This window comes from Oryza sativa, chromosome 10 (assembly GCF_034140825.1).
Source record: "Oryza sativa Japonica Group chromosome 10, ASM3414082v1".
Taxonomy (NCBI): Eukaryota; Viridiplantae; Streptophyta; class Magnoliopsida; order Poales; family Poaceae; genus Oryza; species Oryza sativa.
Window position 1 is genome coordinate 11,202,843 of NC_089044.1, and position 24,604 is coordinate 11,227,446.

The following is a 24,604-nucleotide window of genomic DNA, read 5'->3' on the forward strand; positions in this document are numbered from 1 at the left end:
CTAAGATAGATCTAACGAAGTCCACCGATTTAAATGAATATCGATGGTTAGATTTCTCTATTTTATTAGGATGCCATGTGACGGTTTGGAAGTGTTTGTAGGAAATTTAATAGATTTTATTTAGAATTTAATAGATTTTATTTAGAATATAATAGATAGATAGATAGTACTACGTACATATGGATTTTTGCTTTATTTTATACGGTAGAAAATTATATTTTATATTTTTTCTTCCGATGATACGTTGTACTAATTTTTTTTTTGCCTTTATCTCATTTTGACACTGGCAATTTTTTTATTCCGGCGAATCGAACGGAAGCTTTTCTTTTTTTTCTGAATCATACGTACTGGTATTTTTTGTTTTGTCGACGGTACGTATTCTCACTTTTATACAGGGAAGGTATTATATACACACACCTAATGATTATTCTAAAGTAATGGGCCCACCAATTTAAATGGAAATCAACGATACATATAGATCTAATCTAATGGTATAAAATAGCGGGTCCACCAATTAAATGAAAATCGACGGTGAGATTAGATAGTGCCACGTGACGGCATAGGAGCGTTTATAGGAGTCCCACGTGGCTACTTGAGAGCGTTTGTAGGAAGTTTAATGGACTTTTAGTATATAATAGATAGAAGATAGATAGATAGATAATAGATAGATAGATAGATAGGAAAAAAATCAAATATTTATATATTGCTAAAAATGGAAATAATCGGGGATTAGGGGTGAGTAATAAAAAAAAATTTCTTGGCAAACGACATACCGGTCAACAGCAATACATCTATGCTAATTTCACCAATCTCAAGATATGCCATTTTTTAGAGATACTCATAGGAATTAATGCATTGTGCGTGAACGTGTTTACAGGGGTGAGTATATACGTAAATACGTTTTGTGAGCATCTGGCTTGTTTATAAAAGACAAAATTTTTAATGTACTACCTACCTTTTGGCCACACACCAACAGGCAACAGCTGACGGCTGAGGAGTGAGTCATAATAAACAATATAATAGGAATCTTGTTGTGTAGTCATCGTTGTGTACTTGTACCATTGGTTGATCCCTAAAATATTCCATCCAATGTACCTTTACTATCACAATTGCGAGCAGAATTTAATTACGATCAGGTTACTTTCCTGCTCGACATTCGTTTCCGAGTCTCTCCTAATAATTATTTGCCATCAGTGGACGTCTACAGGATTTTTCCCAGTATGGAGAAATTACTCGTCATTGCCCTCAAAATTAGAGAATTTTTACAGTACAATGTACTACTAGTATATAATTATTCTTTTGGGTTTTTTTTTACCATATGGTTTTCCAGTTACAAATATTTGCATCATATTCATCTTAATTTGTAGAGAGATTCATATATATCTCAAACAAGCACTCCCTCTATCTACAAATATAAGGATAATTCGTCGAGAATATTTCACCATCCATTTTCTTATCTCAATCAATCACAATTGTCACTTCTTTGAATTCCCTAAGCATGTTTCCAAAATCCGATGGGTACTGCACTAATTACTGCATATCAATCTCCACTGCATGGGTGACAACTGTACTATAATTCTTTAATATAACTAACCATGTAATCCCTCTAACCTCTTAAAAAACAATATGCCTCCATACTATAATTTGTTACATCTGGTATTAGATTAGTTTTTTATGAGACGGGGGAGTATACGTGAAGTTTAAGGTAAGGTTGAACCTTTTTTAAAAAACTTAAACACATAGACATACACATAGAGGAATCGAGGTCATCGATGCATCCCCAAGATAGGTGTAGCAGTTAGAAGCTACAACTCCATCTGTATCAGAATATATTTGTTTTAGGATTTTTTTTAGCAAAAACTGAGGTAGAGAAAATATATTCTCTTTTAGTTATTTTAGTGATCAAATTTTGAATTTCTTAGATTTATATCGAAATATATATCCCCACTGTTGGCTGAATAATATATTGATTTCCACGCATTAGAACTAGTAAAAAAAACTTGGTACAAAATTTCGAATCCTCTAAATACTTATATTTGGAATGAGATAAATATAATGTGTACTCCCTCCATCCATAAAATAACTATATTTTAGTCTTGGGTATTTAAAATGAGATAGAAGAAAAAAAAGACTAAAATGCCTCCTGATCAATAAAATAAATATTATATATTGATGGGTGGATAGGTAAGGAAACGGCAAAGGTAGTGAACAAATGAAACTTATTAACTTATTATTTTGTAAACCGAGCACAGGTAAGGGATATAAAAGTAAACTCGTTTTGAAAATGGGCAGTATCTAAAGTTATTTTGGGATCGACGGAGTTACCTACTAATAAAATGCTTAATCCTTCTCTCTCTCTCATGATTGGTGCACATGCACGCTACAACATTTTTTCACAATCTGTGTGGATAGCTGTTGTTGAAACAATGGAACAGATCCAAACTATTTGAATCTGTGTACTCTAGGAGATGGATGATCTGGTGAATGAATAATGTCATGAACAAAAATGGGTCCATTTTTCCGTCATATATATTCGGTGCACCCTCTTCTTATCATATCTCACATTTTACTTTCTCCGGTACACATCGGTCGGGACATTCTATAGATCTGACAAATATAATGCAAACACGAGGCAAAGTATAGATTCTGGAGGACCATAGTGGTAAGAGCATCGGTTCTAAGATGATCATGAGTTTCTGAAATAAAACAAGCAAGTCTGTCGAAAAGTAAATGTAAAAGGCATATATATATGCTTAATTAAAAAGCAAGTCTTCTATTTTGTCTCCAAGCAAAAGTCCTAACCCTAGCAGGAACGGCTGTGGCTTTGTTTTTCCAGATGTTATTCAACAAAGAGTGTTACTTTTTTTTTTAAGAATAACACAGTACAACACAGACACTCACAACGCACGCACACTCACCCACCAAATCCCACCCCCAAAAATTGACGCCGGCATGCCGCATCCTGCATGTTACTGAATTTACATCTGACCAAGATTGGTGTTCTCTCTTCATGATTTCTTTATAAGATTGTTGAATTGCTTGTACCTGTAGGAGTATAAATCCGGCATATATAGTCTGTCTTCCCTGTCATCATGCATTATTTCTACCTCCAACATTTGTTAATTTGTGATGCTTATGGTTGACGAAGTTGAATAAGATAGCTAGCTAGTATGCTACACACACTCACGGCGTTTTTGAGAATTTAAATTCCTAACACGAGAATTTTAGCATCGGTCACACAATCTCCAACTAAAGGAAAAGAAGATTCAGAGAACATATCTTATGTCAGTGGAATGGAGAATCTGAATTTGCCTATAATTTTTTAGATAATGAAAATTGATTGCATTCCCAGCCTCTGCCTTATAGCACAGAGCCAATATAATTTTATACTAAATAAAAATGACATAATATGATGGGACAAATTGCTAACTACCCAAAGAAAGACTAGCTAAAAGGTTTCAAATGACCACGCAGATTATAACAAGTAAGCTTCTATACAGTACACCAACCATAATAAAGTAAGAGATGCTTAGCTACCAACTCTAAGATGGGAATATATCCTATGCACAAAAGCCTTACCGTGTATACACCATGCATACTAACGAAAATATTTCTCCAAAAATTTTGGAAAAAAAATTATACATGTATTTTTAATAGTATTACATCTAATCTCATCTTCATATTCTTTATATGTAGAGAGCAACAAAAAAGATAAAATTCTGATAGATTTGTACTCTCAAAACTGTCAGAATTTTTATCTTTTTTGTTACGGCTAAAATATAATAAATTTGAGGTTAAGACTTTACACATACTGTAATAGTATAAGAAGTACTTGTACATTTTTTTTCCAGATTTTTTGATAAAATTTGTTAGTTGATGTGCATGGTGTGTATACAAGACTTGTATGCACAGATATGTTCCTCTTCAAGACATAGCATATAGTAGTATTTTGGTCCACTATTATGACATAGTGGACCAGCAGTGTGAAGCCACTTTGAAGAGATAACTAGCATGGGTTAGACAACTTTCTATTATTGAAAAAATTATATCATTTTAGCAATGCCAAATTGTCCGATGTGGTTATCGGCACTCCATGATTTGTACAGTGCATTTTCGCTAGCACATTTGGCACTAGTAGTTGTAGGAAAAAAAAACCCTTAGGGTACCAAACTCTAAACAACAGGTGCCAGTAGAGCCAATCACATTGTTTTCCTACCAGGACATATTCTTAGACACCCACTCAATGGAGAATGACAAAAAATATATCCGTGAAAACTCATATACCATGCTCATCTCTACACGTCATGTAAGGTATCTTAACTAATTAAAAAATTAGTAGTTTTCCGTTCGTCACAAATCTTTTTCATCTGTCTCCTCGTGATCGTGCACGCAATATGAGTCTTTCGCCCGTCACTGCTAAGTTACAGCCAGCCCAATCCACACAATTCATCCCTGTTCATGCTAGGGTGTTTTTCAGCCCAGTCCACGCGAGCAAATATGCCCGAACAAAAAGAAAACAAAAATAAAAGAACAGCAAATGAAAATCGCAGGCCGCCAGCTCAGCGCGAGTCCTCCTCCTGCAATCCAGTGGCTTTTAATGTGCTATCCTGTAGATCCCACTTAAATTAATGATTTGATATTTGGCAATCTTGTTTGTGCAATAGATATATCTTGCCTGATCTTGATTTATGGCAAAGTATTTCTTTGATCTGTTTCTGGAGGCCTAGGGTTCGTTCGGGTGTTATAGATTTTGGGACTTTCTAGGTATTTTCTTGTGGTGTTTGCTATGTGCCTATATTCTTAGATCTTGGACTGATCGTGGATTGGGGCTATGCTCTAACCTTAGAACCTTACTTGTCCTCCCCTAACGCACTTCACCAGTCCCACTCCCCGGACAGTAAGATTCCTGCTGATTTGCAAGGGCCACTCGCCAATGAGGCATAAGCGCCACTGTTGCTCGTGCAGCAGTCATGTTGTTCCAACTTCCAAGTCACTGTGTCAGCAGTCCTACTGATTAACACTTCTTAAAATGGGTTTCGATTATTTGAGATCATGGCCCACTTTCATTCACTTAGGTGGTCCCACATGTCATCCTCATAAATGTCAATTAAAGCAATTAGGCAACAAAACAATGTTAAATTATCAAATTTTTAATAAGATGGACATCATCATCATCATGGATTCGTGAAGTCAGAATCCATGGGGGCAGCGGAAGTGATCTGAAACCGTTCTTGACATGCCGCGCAGCAAAGCGGATAAATGATGACGTGGGGATGGTCTAGTTTGATCGTCATGGAAGAGAAGGATGGTGTTGTCCTTGCTGCTGTCTTCTTTCAACCTAGCCGGTCAGTTTCTGACTGAAGTAATGCAAGAATATGTTACATATATACAAAGCTCACAACAGAGCTCTTGCATTAGAACAAAAGAATTGCTGGAAAAAGATGATGCAGTTATACACGTATGTGGTGATAATTTGGAGGAAAATCATTTGATAGCTGGATGATCACCTGGGATTCTAAACTGCATGTAAAAGCATGACAAAAAGATTGGATCTTTTGTGATTGGTTTTAGTTAAGAAGTCATAATCTTTGAGAAGTTGCAGAGGAGGTACCAATGCAAGGTTGTTGCGATTGGAGAGGTTGAAGTAGCATGTAATGCTGTAAAATAAGGATCAGCATCAGTTTACTCATATATCAACTTCGGCGTTGATGGCAGCATCGGCAGCAACATTTGAAGTAGCAGCATCTTTTATATCGGTTGTGGCACTGTTGATGTCAATCCCGATATCAGCATCGAGCTCTTCTAAGTCAACGGAGACAATGGAGTGCCTGGCAGCTTGCTTTTGCTTTTGCTTCTGCAACTCAGGTGCACTAATATCTTCTTTCTTTTGCGCTTTGGTTGGGGGCCTTGGAGCAAAGATGAAGGAGGAAGAGGGCCAACTCCCAAGTTTGGATTGGCCGATGCAGGAGCGTATTCGATGCGGCACCCACTTTAGCTGATGATGGGAGGATCGACGTAAACAACCTACAAGATGATGAGGCATGAAAGTGTTAGTGAATAAATATTTTGAAAATAGGGAAGAGTGCATATAATGGATACCTTTCTGTTGGTCTTGACAAAATCAGGATCAAGAATGCAGCAATAAGTGGTTCCAATCAGGTTAAACATATGTTGCTTCCATTCACACCACCATCGGGACCAGAGCTTTGAACTAGATGTGTGGGTATAGAAATCCTCACAATCGCCTAGTGAAGGTCTCTCGATCAATATGAAACGATCGAATTCTATGGCATTGGCTACTGGGCCCCTCGCCTGGATTTTGTCAATGAAGTAGAGGCCAATCGGGTGCTAAGCGAAGCGAAGTTGATAAGTAGAAACTAGTGGACGGTAAAACTCATACGAGACATGGGAGTTACAACCCGTGGAGACCCCGGTTGGAAGAAGGCAATGGGTGATGGTTGATATGAAGATATCCCTTCTTTATTAATCAAATTGGGTTTAAAACTGGCAGGGAATTCAAAATTATCGCCATCCTTATAGGCATACCAAATTTTAGCAGTCTTAGCGAAGCCATAGTAAAAGGGTTTGAACTAATAGCTATGATCGACAGGCAATAATTTGCCTCTTGGGTAGCACGATGCGACTTCGCCATAAGGCATGCATCAGCTGCGAGTAGGAGCTACACCTTCAGCATGATCCAATGGGATGGTTAGTGTATTAAGAGTAGGCCTTCCTACCACTTTTGTTAAATATGTGATCCGAATTTTGGGCCCACAATATATTCGGATTAGTTTGCTAGTAGGATTAGTTTCCTAGTAGGAGTTCCTATTAGGTTTCCTATTAGGTGTCTTTCTATTATCCCCTATATATACTCTTGTAAGCCGTACGGGAAGGGGTGACGTTCCCATTGTTATTCCTCTACGTTTGTAATTATCTCCTCTATAGTGATCATTGCCGGTCGGCGCCCGTGGTTTTTTCCCACAAGGGTTTCCACGTAAAAATTCGTGTCTCCGTTGTGCATCTATTTTCATAACAAGTGGTATCAGAGCATTGGGGATCAATCTACTAGTTCCCAGCCACCGGCGTGTTTATCGGATCGAAGAAATCGATCTCGGGCGGCACCGTCGTCTCGTGATTCCAATCCGAAGCAAAGTTGCCGTCGACTCGGAGTCGACGTCGTCCTTCCTGCCGCCGACGCGTCAGAGGAGCAGCGCAGGCGCAGCAGAAGCATCGGCAGCCAGCAGCCCTAATACAGAAGCGCACGGTTCAAGAAAAAAAAATCAGCCGAGAGAGATCGGTTGTTTCGTTCTGTGCATGCTAATTTTTCCAGTGGAAAATTGCTACAGCCACCAAAGCTTGTGTACCAGGAAGTTTCAGATCTACGCTACGTGCACACGAGAAGTGTACCAAGTTTCGCGATTTTGCTAGGTTTACATCAATTTCTTACTAGCAAATTCAGTATTAATTCCCATGGTAAGTTTGAAGTATGATCTACCGCTCCTGGACCGAGACACAAGATTCTCACTTTGGCAAGTGAAGATGCGAGCCGTTCTTGCACAGCAAGACCTCGATGATGCGCTTTCTGGATTTGACAAGAGGACACAGGATTGGTCCAACGATGAGAAGAAAAGGGATCGTAAGGCTATGTCATATATTCATCTTCATCTATCTAACAATATTTTGCAATCTGACCAGTAAGATGCACCTGAAGCAAAAGTTATTTTTGCACAAGTTGCAAGATGATGGGTCTGTGATGGATCATCTCTCCGCTTTCAAGGAAATTGTTGCTGACCTTGAGTCTATGGAGGTAAAGTATGATGAAGAGGATTTAGGCCTTATTTTATTGTGTTCATTGCCTAGCTCATATGCAAACTTCAGGGATACTATTCTTTATAGCCGTGATACTCTAACTTTGAAAGAAATTTATGATACTTTGCATGCCAAAGAAAAGATGAAGAAGATGGTACCCTCTGAAGGTTCAAATTCACAAGCAGAAGGCTTGGTTGTTCGGGGCAGGCAACAGGCAACAGGAGAAGAACACAAACAGCAAATCAAGAGATAAAAGTTCAAGTAGCTACCATGGGAGATCAAAGTCTAGAGGCAGGTATAAGTCATGCAAATACTGCAAGAGAGATGGATATGATATCTCTGAGTGTTGGAAGCTACAGGATAAAGACAAGAGAACCGGAAAATATGTACCAAAAGGTAAGAAAGAAGAGGAAGGTAAAGCCGCAGTTGTTACTGATGAGAAGTCTGATGCAAAATTGCTTGTTGCTTATGCTGGTTGTGCACAAACTAGTGACCAGTGGATTCTTGATACTGCATGCACCTATCACATGTGCTCGAATAGGGATTGGTTTGCCACCTATGAAGCTGTGCAAGGTGGTACTGTTTTGATGGGTGATGATACACCATGCGAGGTTGCAGGTATTGGAACAGTTCAGATCAAGATGTTTGATGGCTGTATCAGAACATTGTCAGATGTGCGGCATATTCCAAATTTGAAGAGAAGTCTCATCTTTATGTACTCTTGATCGCAAAGGGTACAAATATTCTGGTGGAGACGGAATTTTGAAGGTAACTAAAGGCTCTCTTGTTGTGATGAAAGCTGATATTAAATCTGCCAACCTGTACCATCTGCGAGGTACAACTATATTAGGTAATGTTGCAGCAGTTTCTGATTCATTATCTAATTCCGATGCTACTAATCTTTGGCATATGCGTCTTGGGCATATGAGTGAAATTGGTTTGGCAGAATTGAGCAAGCGAGGATTGCTAGATGGACAAAGCATCAAGAAGCTCAAATTTTGTGAGCATTGCATCTTTGGCAAGCATAAGAGGGTGAAGTTCAACACATCTACACATACTACTGAAGGTATTCTTGATTATGTGCATTCTGATTTATGGGGGCCTGCTCGTAAGACATCTTTTGGAGGTGCTCGTTACATGATGACTATCGTTGATGATTATTCGCGAAAAGTTTGGCCTTATTTCTTGAAGCACAAATATCAAGCTTTTGATGTGTTTAAAGAGTGGAAAACTATGGTTGAAAGACAAACTGAAAGGAAGGTGAAAATCCTTCGTACTGACAATGGGATGGATTTCTGTTCTAAGATATTTAAATCATATTGCAAGTCTGAAGGCATTGTGCGTCACTACACCGTTCCTCACACACCTCAACAAAACGGCGTAGCAGAGCGTATGAACAGGACAATTATATCAAAGGCCCGTTGTATGTTGTCTAATGCAGGTTTGCCTAAACAGTTTTGGGCGGAAGCCGTTTCCACTGCTTGTTATCTTATCAATCGATCACCCAGTTATGCCATTGATAAGAAGACTCCAATTAAGGTATGGTCTGGTTCCCCAGCAAATTATTCAGACTTAAGAGTATTTGGTTGTATTGCTTATGCTCATGTTGATAATAGTAAATTGGAGCCTAGAGCTATTAAGTGTATTTTTCTTGGTTATCCGTCTGGTGTGAAAGGCTATAAGTTATGGTGTCCTGAAACCAAAAAGGTTGTGATTAGTAGAAACGTTGTCTTTCATGAATCAGTTATGTTACATGACAAACCTTCTACTAATGTTCCTGTTGAGAGTCAGGAGAAAGCAAGTGTGCAGGTGGAGCACTTGATTAGTTCAGGGCATGCACCAGAAAAAGAAAATGTTGCTATTAACCTAGATGCACCTGTTATTGAAGATTCAGATTCTTCTATTGTTCAGCAGTCTCCAAAACATTCTATTGCAAAAGATAAGCCCAAAAGAAATATTAAACCTCCTCGAAGATATATTGAAGAAGCGAACATAGTTGCTTATGTTTTGAGTGTGGCAGAAGAAATTGAAGGTAATGTCGAACCTTCTACATATTCTGATGCTATTGTTTCTGATGATTGCAATAGATGGATAACTGCTATGCATGGTGAGATGGAGTCGCTTGAAAAGAATCATACTTGGGAATTGGTGAAATTGCCAAAGGAGAAGAAACCTATCCGTTGCAAGTGGATCTTCAAAAGAAAGGAAGGTATGTCTCCAAGTGATGAGGCAAGATACAAAGCAAGGTTAGTTGCTAAAGGTTATAGCTAGATACCAGGTATTGATTTTAATGATGTCTTTTCCCCTGTTGTGAAGCATAGTTCAATTCGCACTTTACTCAGTATTGTTGCAATGTATGATTATGAACTAGAGCAAATGGATGTTAAGACTGCATTTTTACATGGGGAGTTAGAAGAGGACATTTATATGGAGCAACCTGAAGGTTTTGTTGTTCCTGGAAAAGAGAACCTAGTCTGTAGGTTGAAGAAATCTCTTTATGGGTTGAAGCAGTCACCTAGACAGTGGTATAAGAGATTTGACTCTTTCATGCTTTCTCAGAAGTTTAGAAGATCAAACTATGATAGCTGTGTTTATCTCAAAGTTGTTGATGGTTCAGCTATATATTTGCTTCTTTATGTCAATGATATGTTGATTGCTGCAAAAGACAAATTAGAGATAGCAAAGTTGAAGGCACAATTGAGTAGTGAATTTGAGATGAAGGATTTGGGTGCAGCGAAGAAAATTCTCGGTATGGAAATTACTAGAGAAAGACGTTCTGGCAAGTTATATCTTAGTCAGAAAGGTTATATTGAAAAAGTTCTTCGTCGTTTCAATATGCATGATGCAAAACCAGTGAGTACTCCTTTAGCTGCACATTTCATATTATCTTCAGATTTATGTCCACAGTCAGATTATGATATTGAGTACATGTCTAGAGTTCCTTATTCAAGTGCAGTTGGTTCACTTATGTATGCCATGGTATGTTCTCGTCCTGACTTATCACATGCACTGAGTGTTGTCAGTAGATACATGGCTAATCCTGGCAAAGAGCATAGGAAAGCTGTTCAAAGGATTTTCAGATACCTACGTGGTACATCTAGTGCTTGTTTGCAGTTTGGGAGATCTAGAGATGGACTTGTTGGTTATGTGGATTCAGATTTTGCTGGAGATTTGGATAGGAGAAGATCACTCACAGGTTATGTTTTCACTATTGGAGGATGTGCTGTTAGTTGGAAGGCAAGTTTGCAAGCAACTGTTGCCTTATCTACTACTGAAGCAGAGTATATGGCTATTTCTGAAGCTTGTAAAGAAGCTATTTGGCTTAGAGGTTTGTACACTGAGCTTTGTGGAGTTACGTCTTGCATTAATATATTTTGTGATAGTCAAAGTGCAATATGCCTTACAAAGGATCAGATGTTCCATGAGAGAACAAAGTACATTGATGTGAGATATCACTTTATTCGAGGTGTGATTGCTGAAGGTGATGTCAAGGTATGCAAGATAAGTACTCATGAAAACCCAGCTGATATGATGACAAAGCCAGTTCCTGCTACTAAGTTTGAGCTTTGCTCAAGCTTGGTTGGTGTTACAGTATAGTCCTAGAGACTATTTGGCGCGCGGTGATTTTACCTACATGAGGTATTTTTTGGTGATTGATGTTTTTATGCTACAAGAGGAAATTCGTCTCAAGGTGGAGATTGTTAAATATGTAATCCGAATTTTAGGCCCACAATATATTCGGATTAGTTTCCTAGTAGGATTAGTTTCCTAGTAGGAGTTCCTATTAGGTTTCCTATTAGGTGTCTTTCTATTATCCCCTATATATACTCTTGTAAGCCGTACGGGAAGGGGTGACGTTCCCATTGTTATTCCCCTACGTTTGTAATCATCTCCTCTATAGTGATCATTGCCGGTCGGCGCCCGTGGTTTTTTCCCGCAAGGGTTTTCCACGTAAAAATTCGTGTCTCTGTTGTGCATCTATTTTCATAACAACTTCAACGGTGTAAAGCTTTAGCCATAACTAGATAAACTACCATGGACCGCATATATGGCAGATGGGCTGGCTAACCAATAGCTTTGTTTCGACTTGATGCAGCAGATGATAAGTGGCCCCTACGAAATATTTGCCCAAGGGCATAGTCCTTCCATTAGCGAGGCTTATGCTAGGTGTTGCATATTTGCTATCGAACCTAAGGTTGATCCGCAGAAGACAAATCTTTCAAGCCATAAGTTATGGAAGGCAACTTGCTCTCGGTTGGAAAATGTTCCAAAAGTTTTTGCATGCCTAGTAATGTAGTTGGCCCAACCGTCGGCATTTTTAGTACCAAGGCCGCTGATCATAGTGACCTCCATCAGGTTTGGCGCCCTTGCCCATGACTGAAGAGGAAGGCGTTCAATGTATCGGGCCGGAAGTAGCAAGCCGGTACAATGAAAGATTCATCTTTATCCATCTCAGCTCAGGAGAGGCCAATGCATTGAACGATGCCTAGATCGGTTGACAGATCATGTTTGGTGGCAAGATTCCGTCTATACCAAGTTCTCCATCCTATCAACTTTGATGGCCAGATCTAAAGCTATTATAACAATCTATAGTGGCCATGCTAGATTGTTTGAATGGGATCCTATTGGTTTCGGCATTAATCAAATCTATGGGATCTTTGTCACCCATTGGACCCATATAATAAAAGGTCGGACGGTTTAAGTCTGGAAACATGATATGGTTTGGCAGATTCTACAGTGAAAAAAAGGAATAGTAAAGGTGAACATGAAGAACACATAAGAAAAAAAAGGATGAAAGCTAGATTCAATCTACATAATGCAGCAGAAAACGGTGGGAAATAAAAGCGGCAGGGGTTGTTACCTTTGGGACCGCACTCGATGAGGCAATTTGAAGCTGCATATGCAAGTTCATCGGCGAAGATGGTGCTTGGAAGATATCGCCTAATAGGAGGTAGAGGGAGGTAGAGGGAGGGAGGGAGGGAGGGAGAGAGAGAGAGAGAGAGGAGTTTTGAGAGCTTGTCGGCGTGAGACAGGGATACTTGGATGATTACAAACCAAAACCTCCTAATACATCTCCTAATACATGATATGCATGAGACGGAGTAGTGTTGTTACTCCTTAATATTAACTTCTCTAAAAAGTGTGTAACGTCAGTATTTTATCCATTTTACTCTTTGTGCTTTGGTTAAATCATGCATAGTCGCTGTAACACCCATCGTATCTTACATATAGATTGCCTCTTCATGCACGCGTGCATAACAACTTTTACTGATCATGTCTCCTAATCAATCATGAAAATCAACATCGGCACCGTGTCCATGCCATCCGCAAATGCTAACAGCCAGTGGAATTAACGGCATGGTACCACTGCCAGCGTTGATGCCGCCCTTCTTGCTCCGCACATGTCTAGCACAAAGGAACCTACCTACGCACACGCACTCCAGGACAAACTGATTTTTGGAAACCTCTGCATCCACCTACATACAACAACAAGCACATATCCATGTATCTCAATGAGAAACAATTAACGGTTCTTGATTTCCATTAAAAAAAGTCATGGTTCTTGTCCACCAATGCTTCTCACAATAAAAAAAAGGAACAACAATAAAAAAAAATTCTATGTTCTATCTAGTGATTGCTTCTAGGGTTTGAGAAAGAGAATTATTTCACAATCGAAGCAATACCTTGTGAGCGGTGCTCCTCCATCACCCAAAAGATGCTCGCAAGTGGGGAGATGCACTATTGCGCTTGTTCTTCCACACCGAAACTACCACCGAATCCGTTGCCCTGGTCGAAGCAGAGATTCGGGATGGGTAACCACGGGAGAGACTGAGCAGTACCCTCCACATACCCATGTAGCCAACCATAACTAGTGAGAGAGATGATGTGAGAGGTAAAGATGCTGACGATGCTGCAACGGTCATGGCATCTTGTCATCGTCATCGATGAAGTAGGAGGCGAGCCCCGTCTCGCACCATCCTACCGTTGACCATTGGTCCCGCCACGCGATCTGCTCCCTCCTTTTGGCCCTTTGTTGACGGTCGTTATAGACCAATTTCGACCGTCAGTATAACCAAAATATAGGAGAATTAGCTATGCTTGCAATGCATATTTGTTTTAGAATAATCTATTTGCACTTGCACTTGGATTCTATCTGATTGTAGATATTGCTACATAAAGAGAAGGAGAATCGACGGAAAATAAACGAACAATTAATCGGAAGCCATCAAGAGGTAGACTTACGGATGAATGGGCCTATAAATCCAAATAAATAATCTCAAAGTACCCAAAACACCTTACCACTGGATTGAGGAACCATCAGAGAGGGGGCCTGCCAAAAATTGGGCCGTTTGGGCTAGGCCAGGGTTGGCCAAACCCTGGGTTCGGCCGAACCCCCATCACAGCCGTTCATCCTGTGGTTTGGCGTGGACATCCAGGATTCACTCCCAATGATGGTTAGAGGGTGTTTTCGACCCTTCCAACAGTCATTACAAGGCTATATAAAGGGGTTACCTTCTTCATTATTTCACACACTTAAGCAAGAAGATCAAGAGCTCTCTCTCAAGTTTAGTTAGTGTTCTAGTGCTAGTGGAATAGGAAATAGAATAGTTCTCTTAATCCTCGAGTCTTCAGGAAAATTTGGGTATGGCTCTAGTAGCTTCTCTCCCGTTTGTAAGACTTGTACAATTAATGAAATATTCTTCTTTATTCAGTTTCGGCAATTTACTTCACTCTTATAATCTGAGTACCGACTTTACTTTACATTTATCTCAATATAATTATGTAGCTAGCTTACCAGAGATATGCAATGGTGTGGGTATAATGTTCATGCAAATGATTGATTTATGTCATGCTAGCGGATATAGAGTAGTATTTGATAATGTAAGCATGGTGCTTAGATTATTAAATATCATTATTTGGGGGTATATGATGCGGGACAATAGAGGTGGGCCGCTGATGGTGATAGCTCAGTACGGGTATTTAGTATATAGTCATAAGTTAATTTCCTGGTATAGGTACTCCTCCGTATTCATTTCCGGTTAGATGACCATGACGGGTTGTCGTAAGGAACTCGGCAGTCAGGCGCGGTCTCTCGAAACACTAAGAGAGCATAGTTAGGGGGTATTGGCTACATGATTGTATACTAAAGAGTGTAAATTAAAGATACATGTATATTAGAAGTATTATGATGAATTCTTTTTTTATTCTTTCTCCACTTAGCCAAGGATTTATTTAATGAGAGTACTTAGTTCTTCTTGTTCGTGTCACTCTACCTTTGAATTATTAACCACTGCTTAGACTCTAACTTATACAAGTACCATGTAAATTATTAGCATAGTCTTCTCTTATTAATCTTCCCTTGGGATTAAATAAATATAATACCTTGGAATACTTCCGGGTGAAATGCTACAATGGTATATCCATGCGCTTGCGGATCACTTCCGTAACCATAAATATATCAAGACTATTTCTGCGCCATTGCTGGGAATTATATTTTTAGTAATATCATTAAGAAATACCAACACCCTCCTCTAGAACGCCATCACCTCTAGCCTCCAGTCTCACCACCTGATCTACTCTCTCCATTGGTTTGCTTCCCAACTCCAAACTCGAAGGGCGTCGTCCCCTAGGCCATGCTTGCCGGTTAAGGCTAGAGGTTGCCGCCGCCACCGCGGAGGCAGGTAGCTTGACTACCGGAGCATCGATGTTGTTGGTGGCCGAGCTATGCTGCAGACACCAACCCCGATTTCTTTGTTGCTATGCTCCTACCCGCGACGGCCTCGTTGTTCATGGCAAGGCCGCACCACGCCTGCGTGAGGCGCTGCTCTAGGTCTGCTACATATTTAGCTCCTCCTCTTTCCTTCCCTATCTTATTCAATTCTTCCTTGCAAATGATGCATTGGGAGCGACGGGGGTGGGGCGAGCTCGGCGGTGAGGAGAACACGATGGAGTAGCACCGCGGCGGTGTCAGCGGGAGGAGTACGTTGTGCATTCCACTCGTTGGGGCAATCGATAAATTCAATGTAGCATCCTAAGAAATTGATGCCTACATAGTTTGGTGCCATCTGATGAATACATCGGATGGCTAAGAAAAGGGATAATGGTGTTTTATATATTGTTTTGCTGGGTGCATCTAGTGAAAAAGTGAACCACTACTTTTTATATTATCATGTGCAACGCACGTTATAAAAAGAAAGAAAAAACATGTGTATAAATTTTCTTGGAGAAAATTGTCAATAGTTAAGTTATATTGTGTGTAGAAGAGGAGTTCAGGTATCTCGGTATCGATTTTTGTGAGAGTATAGTTGAGAGAAAAATTAGGGCTTAGTCTATATTTTTACTTTAGTCAAAAGCTGAAAGAAGAGTAAGAGTGCTGTTGTTGCACTTTGTAAATACAATTAGAAGCAATAAAGTTGATATATTTTCAAGAGTTCTTCGATTTGTGTTTTACCTCGGGTTTGGCAGTCACACTAGCGAGTGCATGGCGGTCAGACCAATAGTTTGACGACAGTCAAACTGATGGTTTGGTGATTAGACTGGCAACTACGACAGACGATTTCGGCTCGAAGGGTGGTTAGACAGAAGCATCCATACTAGCCAGACCGGCGGCATCGGCACACGGTCAAACCTGTGCTCACATGTCGGTTAGATCGAATCACCATCAAGTTTGAGGATAACTTTTAGTTCCGCTAAAAGCTTTCGGTTTTTAGGTATTTAATTTCTATAATTCACCCCTCTCTAGTAGGCTTACTTCTTGTGATTTTCAATCCTACGAGATGATCTCCATGTCGCTGGAGATGCTGCACCACCATCTTCCTTGAAGGGAGAGCTGCTGATGGAGCTACACCACCATCTTCCTTGAAAGGAGAGGATGACGCCCGTGTTAAGGTACGGAGCAAGTTTCAGTTTCCCAGTCAAGCCTCTACCCTGCGAAACATTCAAACTGTCAAAAGCCAGTCTACTGTACAATACTACTGTGTATGTTCTGGTGCCAATGTTTTGTTGGCTAGTATAACTGCCACATATTTGCTGCAATAAAGAGGCGTACAGTGTAATCTTTGAGTGCATGGAATTGCGACTTACTCTGTGGAGCGCAACAAGCGCTCCGATGTACTTATACCGTGGTAACTCTTCCATCTTTCTGCTTCCCAAGATCTTCCCTCTGAATTGGTGAATAGGCCATCGCAACTTATTTCTCGGAGAAGGCAGCTGCTGCAAACTTTACAAACAAGAAGTACAGACGCTTGCAGTATTCATCAGAAATGTTAAGGGCATTGGACAGCCATGCACAATTACCAGAACACGGGCTATTTTTCTAGACCAGCTTCAGGAAAGCTGTGCCATTGTTAACCCAAATTTCAAGCAAGGTCTGCAGGGAACTTGTGCTGCAAACCGAAGTGCCACGTGATAATCTGCACACAAATCCATTGGTGCATTTTTCCATCAAATATTGAAAAAGAAAGGATGGAAAGAGACCACTAACAATTGCATGAACTTAAGTACAAAAATATTGCACATGTAAGCAGGGTTTGTTTCCGAAATTGTGTTTTTGCCGCTAGGGACCGAAACAACTGAAATCACCGAAATTTCAGTAATTTTAGAATTTTTTGTCCAATTTTTTTTGAATTTATAACATATTTTGACTGAATTTGAACAAATTTTGACCAAATTTACAAATGTTTGGCAAAAACCGAAAATTTCAGGGAGATTTTGACCTTTCCGGTGGGTGCTGAAATTACCGAAATTTCAAATCCCGCATGTAAGGTTTACCACCTTTTGCCTTTCTAAATTAGTAGGAAGAAAATCACAGCACTTTCTCAGAAGATAAAATGGCAGAGAAAACAAAAGGATGGATGCCATATTCTGATATATAGGTTCAAGCTTTCATCATCTCCTCCCTCTGCGAACTGAACAAAGCACGGCTGATAATACCACAGTTGACTCACTTCCACTGAGGCTTGTTCCTGGTTTAGTGACACACTTTGCCGCCAGGAAGATCTTGGTGGTGACACTCAGCAAGCTGTAGCGGCATCCACTGTCAGAGCCATAAAATTTTCCAAGCCTGGGTAAGTCTATTGATGCATGGACTTCTTGAAATTTTAGCAAGAGCTAGCTAGATAGTGTTGTTCGGTTCTTCCAAAAATACAGCTGAAGTTAGAGCACAGAAAATTAAAAAGCCGTTAGCGCATTACTAATTAAGTTTTAATTATTACAAACTTGAAAGAAAAATAGATTTATCCATATCATAAATCAACTTTTGTGTAGAAGGTTGAAAAATGTGCTAACGAAAATCGAGATAAAATATGTATGTTAATCAGAAAAGAGCGGGGCAAATAAGCTGGGAAGATCCAACTCCAATACAAATCACTTCATTAAGATTCATCTCTTACGTCCTGCTTGTCTTAGTACTCGGCTCCTGCTAGTACACCATTTGCTTTTGCCTGCCTAATTAAGTAGCCAAGCACCCAATTAAGCTAGCTACCACGTACTGCACTATGAACCATGCGTGTGACGTGCTCATATCATGTGCTACTGCCTAGTTGCACGCGCGTCCTGCTAGCTAGGTGCCTGCTAATTAAGCTCGTTGCTCAACCATCAGAAGCACGCAGATGTGACTGACACTGAGACTCAATCCGTGACAGCGCGAGTCGCTCGCGGCATCCGCGTCGGCGTCGCCGGCTCGCCGCCACCCATGTCCCCCCCTATGCCGCTGCCACACCTCACTGTACTTCTCGTCCTCTTTGCGACGTCCGCCGCCCAGGCTGCCGCCGATCGGAGCAGCAGCAGCAGCAGCTGTGGCGGTGGCGAACGCTGCGGCGATCTCCTCCTCCCATTCCCGTTCCACCTCAACTCCTCCTGCGTCTCCAGCACCACCAACTCTTCCTCACGCTTTCGCCTCTCCTGCGACACCACCAACGCCACGCTCACCCTGCCGCTCGGCTCGGCGACGTTCCGCGTCCTCGGCTTCCTCCCGTCGGGATCGATCCTCCTCGACTACGCCCCCGCCGCGTCGCCGTCGCCGTCGTCCCCGTGCGACCCGGCGTACGCCGCGTTCTCCCGCCCGTCCTCCCCGGCGGCCGCTCTCGATGCCGCCGCGGCATTCCTCGCCGTCACGCCGGCCAACGTTCTCCGCCTCTACGCCTGCGAGGACTCCTCCCTCTGCCGCGCTGGCTGCGAAGACGTTGCCACCTGCGGCCGCGGTGGCGCCGCCGCGGGCGCTAAGTCGGGGTGCTGCTATCCGCTGTCCGACGGCAGCGTGTGGAAGCCCGGCGATGGGCTTGGCGCCTTCGCGGAGTTCGGATGCCGGGGGTTCTCGAGCTGGGTCAAGAACCGGTCGGCCGCCGCACCGGGTGTCGTGAGGGGGATCGAGGTGGAGTGGGCGGTGCCCAAGGGCAGCGAGATGGCGGCGTGCGCCGACGGTGCGGTCGCCGTCAACGCCACGGCGGTGCGAGGCGGCGTGCGGTGCGCGTGCGCCGCGGGGCTCGTCGGCGACGGCTTCGCACATGGCACCGGCTGCTCAAAAGGCACATGTAAGTACTCCATGACTGCGAGCTCGACAAATTTCCAGCCCAAATACATGATGCTCTTGCTTGTATGTATGCATGTTTTAGCGTGCAGCAATTCTGGGCAGGCAAGTGACGGCAGGGAGTGTTGCCAGGGAAGGTTTTGCTCCAAGAAGTCAGTTGCTCTTGCCGGTAAATCATACACTCCCGTGTGTTCATCGATTGGTTGCATCACATTTGCACATCAATCTCCACTAGCTGATGATCCACATTGCACGAAAAACAGGTTTCTTCGTTTCGCTCTTCTTCCTCGCGGCGGCCGTCTCGTTTTGGTTGTTCCTAAGGCAGCCTTCCAAGGACACCCTGTGGGACATCGACCCGGCGTGCATCCCCAAGATCCTCGGTGGCGTGTGCAACGCGAGGCAGTTCACGTACGAGCAGCTGGACGAGGCGACCAAGAGGTTCGACGACAGCGAGAAGGCCGCCGTCAACGTGCAGGTGGACGGCGGCGGCACGGTCCACGCCGGCGTCCTCGACGACGGCACCGTGGTCGCGGTGCAGAGGATCGGGTACGACACGGCAGAGAAGCTCAGGCTGGTCCTGGACAGGGTGGAGCTCCTCTCCGAGGTCTCGCACCGGAACATCGCCCGCGTCGTCGGCTTCTGCTGCACCGCCGCCGCCGACTCCGGCACCGGCAACGCGCTGCTCCTGGTGCACGAGCACTTCGCCGGCGGCACGCTGGAGGACCACCTGCGGCAGGTGAAGGGCCGGCTCCTCAGCTGGTACCACCGCGTCAACATCGCCATCGAGCTCGCCAGCGCGCTCACGTACCTGCAGGCGCACGACACGGCCCCGACCTTCCTCCACGACCTCAAGTCCAGCGACGTCTTCCTCGACGACAACCTCACCGCCAAGATCGCCGGCTACAAGCTCGCGAGGCCGGTCGCCTACTACTACTACGCGCCGTCGTACGACCACGACGTCGTGCGCAACTTCGGCCACCTCCTGATCGAGCTACTGACGGGGATGAGGCACCAGCACCCGTTCGACTCGGTGGCGCCCAAGGTGAGGGAAGGGAGGCTGCACGAGGTCATCGACGTGACGCTCCTGGCGGGGAAGCAGCTGCCGGCGCCGAACGAGGACGTGAGGAAGGTGTTCGAGCTCGCCGTCGCGTGCCTGCTGAGCGCCGAGAACGGGCTCTGCATGCTCGGCGTCGCCAAGGAGCTGATGCAGATCGTGACGAACAACATCGGGAGCAGCAGCAAGATCGAGATATCCCTCGAGGAGACGTTCTCGAGCTCCAGCCTGCTGCAGATGATCTCCATGTCGCCGGAGACGCTGCATCACCATCTTCCTTGAACGGAGATCAAGCTAGCTGCTGCCTGAACTGCACACCGCCATCTCCATCTTCATTCACCTTGAATGGAAGAGGATGATGCCCGTGTTTAAGGTTCGGACCGAGCAAGTTTCACCGTCCCAGTGAAAGCCTGTAAAACATTCAAAATTGTCAAAATTAGCCTGTCTACTGTACAAATACTGCTGTGTAATGTTCTTGTGCCAACGTTTTGTTGGCTTGTATGAGTTCCATGTATTTGCTGCAAGCTTCCTCAATACAGAAGCGTACAGTATAATCTTGAGTGCAGGGAATTGCGACTTGCTCTGTGGAGCGCAACAAGCTCCGATGTACTTACCGTGATACTCTTCCATCTTTATGGTTTCCAATATCTTCCCTCTGAATTGGTGAATTGGGTCTGTGTTGCAAATATTTCTTGGAGAAGGCAGCTGCTGCAAACTTTACAAACAAGAAGGACAGTCACTTCAAGTATTCATCAGAAAGGTTAAGGGCATAGGACAGCCATGCACAATTATCAGTACACAGGTTATTTCTCTAGACCAGCTTCAGGGAAGCTGTGCCATTGTTAACCCAAATTTCAAGCAAGGTCTGCAGGGAAATTGTGCTGCAGACCACAGTGACAGTGGCACATGATAGTCTGCACACAAATCCATTGGTGCATTTCTCTATCAAAGGATGAAAAGAAACCATGAACAATTGCATGAACTTAAATAAAAAAATATTGCACATTTAAGGTTTATCACCATGCGCCTTTTCCATATTAGTATGCAGAAAACCACAGCACTTTCTTAGAAGACAAATGGCAAGAAAATAAAATATGGATGCCATATTCTGATAGGCTTGTGTTCATCATCTCCTGAGAAACCATTGAGAGCCATCAAAATTCCTGAGAGCAAGGATAATAATAGAGCTCACTTTCTACTATTAGCATGTAAGGTTGGCTATAATTTTCTTCTCATTTCTCTATCTCTCACTTATACATTTAATGTATTTGTCTTAGAACTTGTGATAAACTAGCTCTTGCATGAGAGCCAACACTCTTAATTTTTTGCTACCTTTATACTCCACGTAAGCTTATAGCTCACTATTAGAGCAAGTTTAATAGTGTAGCCAACTGTTGGCTCTAAATCATCTATAGTCAACTTCATAGCCAATTCTTACAATAGTTACCTATAAACATATATTATATAATTAATATCTGGTCCCACCTATCATACACACATGCACCTTGATATCCGTGCTACAGTTGCTGCCATTCTCTCTCCTCTTTTTTTTCTTTAAAATATGTTTATAGCTGGCTTATGGCTTGCTATTGTACCTGCTCTTATACTTGCTCTGAATCCTTCCTAGCGCTCCGAACTGAACAAAGCGCGACTGGTTTCTAACATGCAAGTATAATGCTTTCTAGTTTCAACAATAACATGACAAACTTTATATGGAGGTGACTAGGGATCGGTCGCCCGATCCAAATCTCCAAAAATCGAACGCTGACGTCAGCATGAACAAATTTTTCTTAAAAATTATTTATCCAAATCATGATCCGATTGAACCATTAAATTCGTTGCAATTAAATCTTTTAAAAAAAACCACACATGGATATATTCTGACGAAATTTTTGTAGCTTATTATTGAATTTTTTTTAAATGTTGCACGATGTTCCACCAGGTTTTTCGGAATTGTTTCACTAAGTAGATCAAAAATGTTTCAATCGTTTAAATCGAACGTTGTTTCACTTTATATAAAAACAATGTTTCAGCAAATAGCGAAAGAATGTTTCAGTTCACTGTAGCATTATCCATACATAGTGAAACATTGTGAGTACGCTAGATGAAACATTTTTTGTGGAACAAAAAAATAAACCAAATTACCTTAATAGAGTGTTTTCAAAATATGTGGGTGATTTGTTGTAATTGATTATATGGTGAAGACACGTGGAGAAGCAGCACAGACGCACATGGGCAGCACAGGCGTGGGGCCCCCCGCGCGGTAGGCGCGCCCGATGCACCGGCGCCTGGCATTTCCCAACTTATATCTACTTGAGGTCCTTTTCCTCCACGGCTCTTTTACCACTCGGGTTTCTAACATGGCAGCCTGTTCACATGGACACACAGCCAAATCCCGTCCGTTGGTTTGAAGGCCTCCTAGCATTCTAGTTGGGCTTTCCTAACTGTGCCGGCCCGGCCCTTCCTTTCACCTGCTCTGTTCTCCTTCACGTTGCTCGGTCTGCTCAGCCCGTTGACTCGGTGCGACGGTCCTGTCTCCTGTGCGGTCTCGGCTCAGATGCAACGGCGCCTCGTCGATAGGAGCATCTCTCGCCTGGTATGGCGCTCGCCGGATTGGCCGGCTCCATTGCCGGCTTGCCGCCGTACGTGGTAGTGGAGCTTCCTCGCTCAAATCGCCTCTCCGTAGCTCCGTGTACCCCCTCCACTTCCCATGTCACACTTGCTTTCTTCCTCTTTCTTCCGGTCATAGCTCTGCATTAACCAATGTACCTTGCCTAATTCAGATGCTAACCACGTTCAACCAGATTTTTTTTATTTTCTTGAACGTTTTTAATTTTAAATTTTCAAAATAAACCCTTACAAAAATATATTTCTAAAATCTAAACCTTTTGAACATGCCAGCCCTTCCTGACACGACGAAATAACACTGACACATCACCTGTAGCGGGCGTGACAGTTTTGCCTTGATACGTCAGTCAAAGTGGCGTAGCCAAATAACTCTGCCACGCCAGCGAGACCGACGTGGCCGAATAACACTATTATACCAGCAAGACATGTGTGACAGTATTGTTTTGCTACGCTAGTGGCCAAAAGGTTCGTATCTTCTTCTGTACAGTTTCTTTTTTCCTCTATATAAATGAAAATTAACCGTGGGGGCTTCCCCCACTGTTTCCCGGTCAAAAAAAAAGTTTTAAAAGAGTTTATTTTTAAAATAAAAAAATAAAAAAAGTAAAATTGTATAATTAGCTGAGGGACACCGCGAAAACGTGACACTGCTCTAGGACACTTAAAAACTGTGAAATTTTCCTTAGTACACCGGATGCATTATCATTTCCTGGCTGAAAGTGGTGAATTTTTTTTCGAAATGCCTAGAATGCCCCCGCGCATCACCACACACACAAAAAAAATTTCTCCATTAGAATGGTGACGACGAAACAGTGGTCGGCCGGAGGGGTGTCGCGAGCGGCAGCGGCGCACCCGTGTAGCGGGGCGTGGCCTGGCGGCGGCAGTGCCGGTGTAACGGGGGCGCGGCCGAGCGGAGGAAGAGCACTAGGTGGGCCTTCGGAGCTGAAAATACATTCCACCTACATAGTGAAAGAGGCTTAGCCGTCAAAAATCATTTTTCAGGAATGTATATTTTTCACTAGCTAGCACTAGACGGTGAAAATTTACTCGCTTACAGTTGAACCCACCAACAAAATGCGTGATGGGTACAAGTTTTACTTAGTTATGAGATATACAGCACATTTCATACTTGGTTATATTGTAACTGACATTACCCGAAAATTCATAAATGCTGGCCTGCGTTTAATGCTTCACATAATATATTCTTTTAAACACATCACACGAAACAATATAAAGTTTAATATTGATATAGCATGAAAAATATCATAAGGTTATAGTCCTCGCCATGTGCCAAAAAAAAACCCGCACACCAACGAGGAAAAAGCCTAGCATCAAGCCGTACGCTGCTATGCTTAACAGATTGCCCATATGCCCATGATCTGAAAAGCTACAAAAACAAACATCACATCTAAAACGATGCCTCCAATAAGGTTACGACATTGAAAATATCGTAGCTTGCCAAGGAGACCTAGACAGGGTTTTTGATCGGAGGATCATGTTGATAATGTAGAGGGAGGCGCATCAGCAACAATCCCACGAGGGTTGCGACATCCGAACGTAACTTTGTCTCTAACAGCCATTAATCCATT

At 42.6% G+C, this 24,604-nt stretch overlaps 1 protein-coding gene across 1 annotated transcript; it reads left to right on the top strand.

Moving 5' to 3' along the window:
- Window positions 1-18,298: 18,298 nt before the first annotated feature.
- LOC4348390 (probably inactive receptor-like protein kinase At2g46850) lies at window positions 18,299-20,999 on the top strand. The gene is made up of 3 exons (XM_015758317.3): window positions 18,299-19,340; window positions 19,422-19,505; window positions 19,600-20,999. Exons 1-3 carry the CDS (start codon window positions 18,503-18,505, stop codon window positions 20,670-20,672), a joined length of 1,995 nt encoding a protein of 664 aa, XP_015613803.2. The 5' UTR covers window positions 18,299-18,502; the 3' UTR covers window positions 20,673-20,999.
- Window positions 21,000-24,604: the final 3,605 nt, after the last annotated feature.

Bases quoted from the DNA above. Each gene is read 5' to 3' on its own strand.
- LOC4348390 (XM_015758317.3), top strand. From the start codon at position 18,503: ATGTCCCCCCCTATGCCGCTGCCACACCTCACTGTACTTCTCGTCCTC. The intron at 19,341-19,421 runs GTAAGTACTCCA...TGCATGTTTTAG, and splicing joins CGGCTGCTCAAAAGGCACAT to CGTGCAGCAATTCTGGGCAG. The intron at 19,506-19,599 runs GTAAATCATACA...CACGAAAAACAG, and splicing joins GAAGTCAGTTGCTCTTGCCG to GTTTCTTCGTTTCGCTCTTC.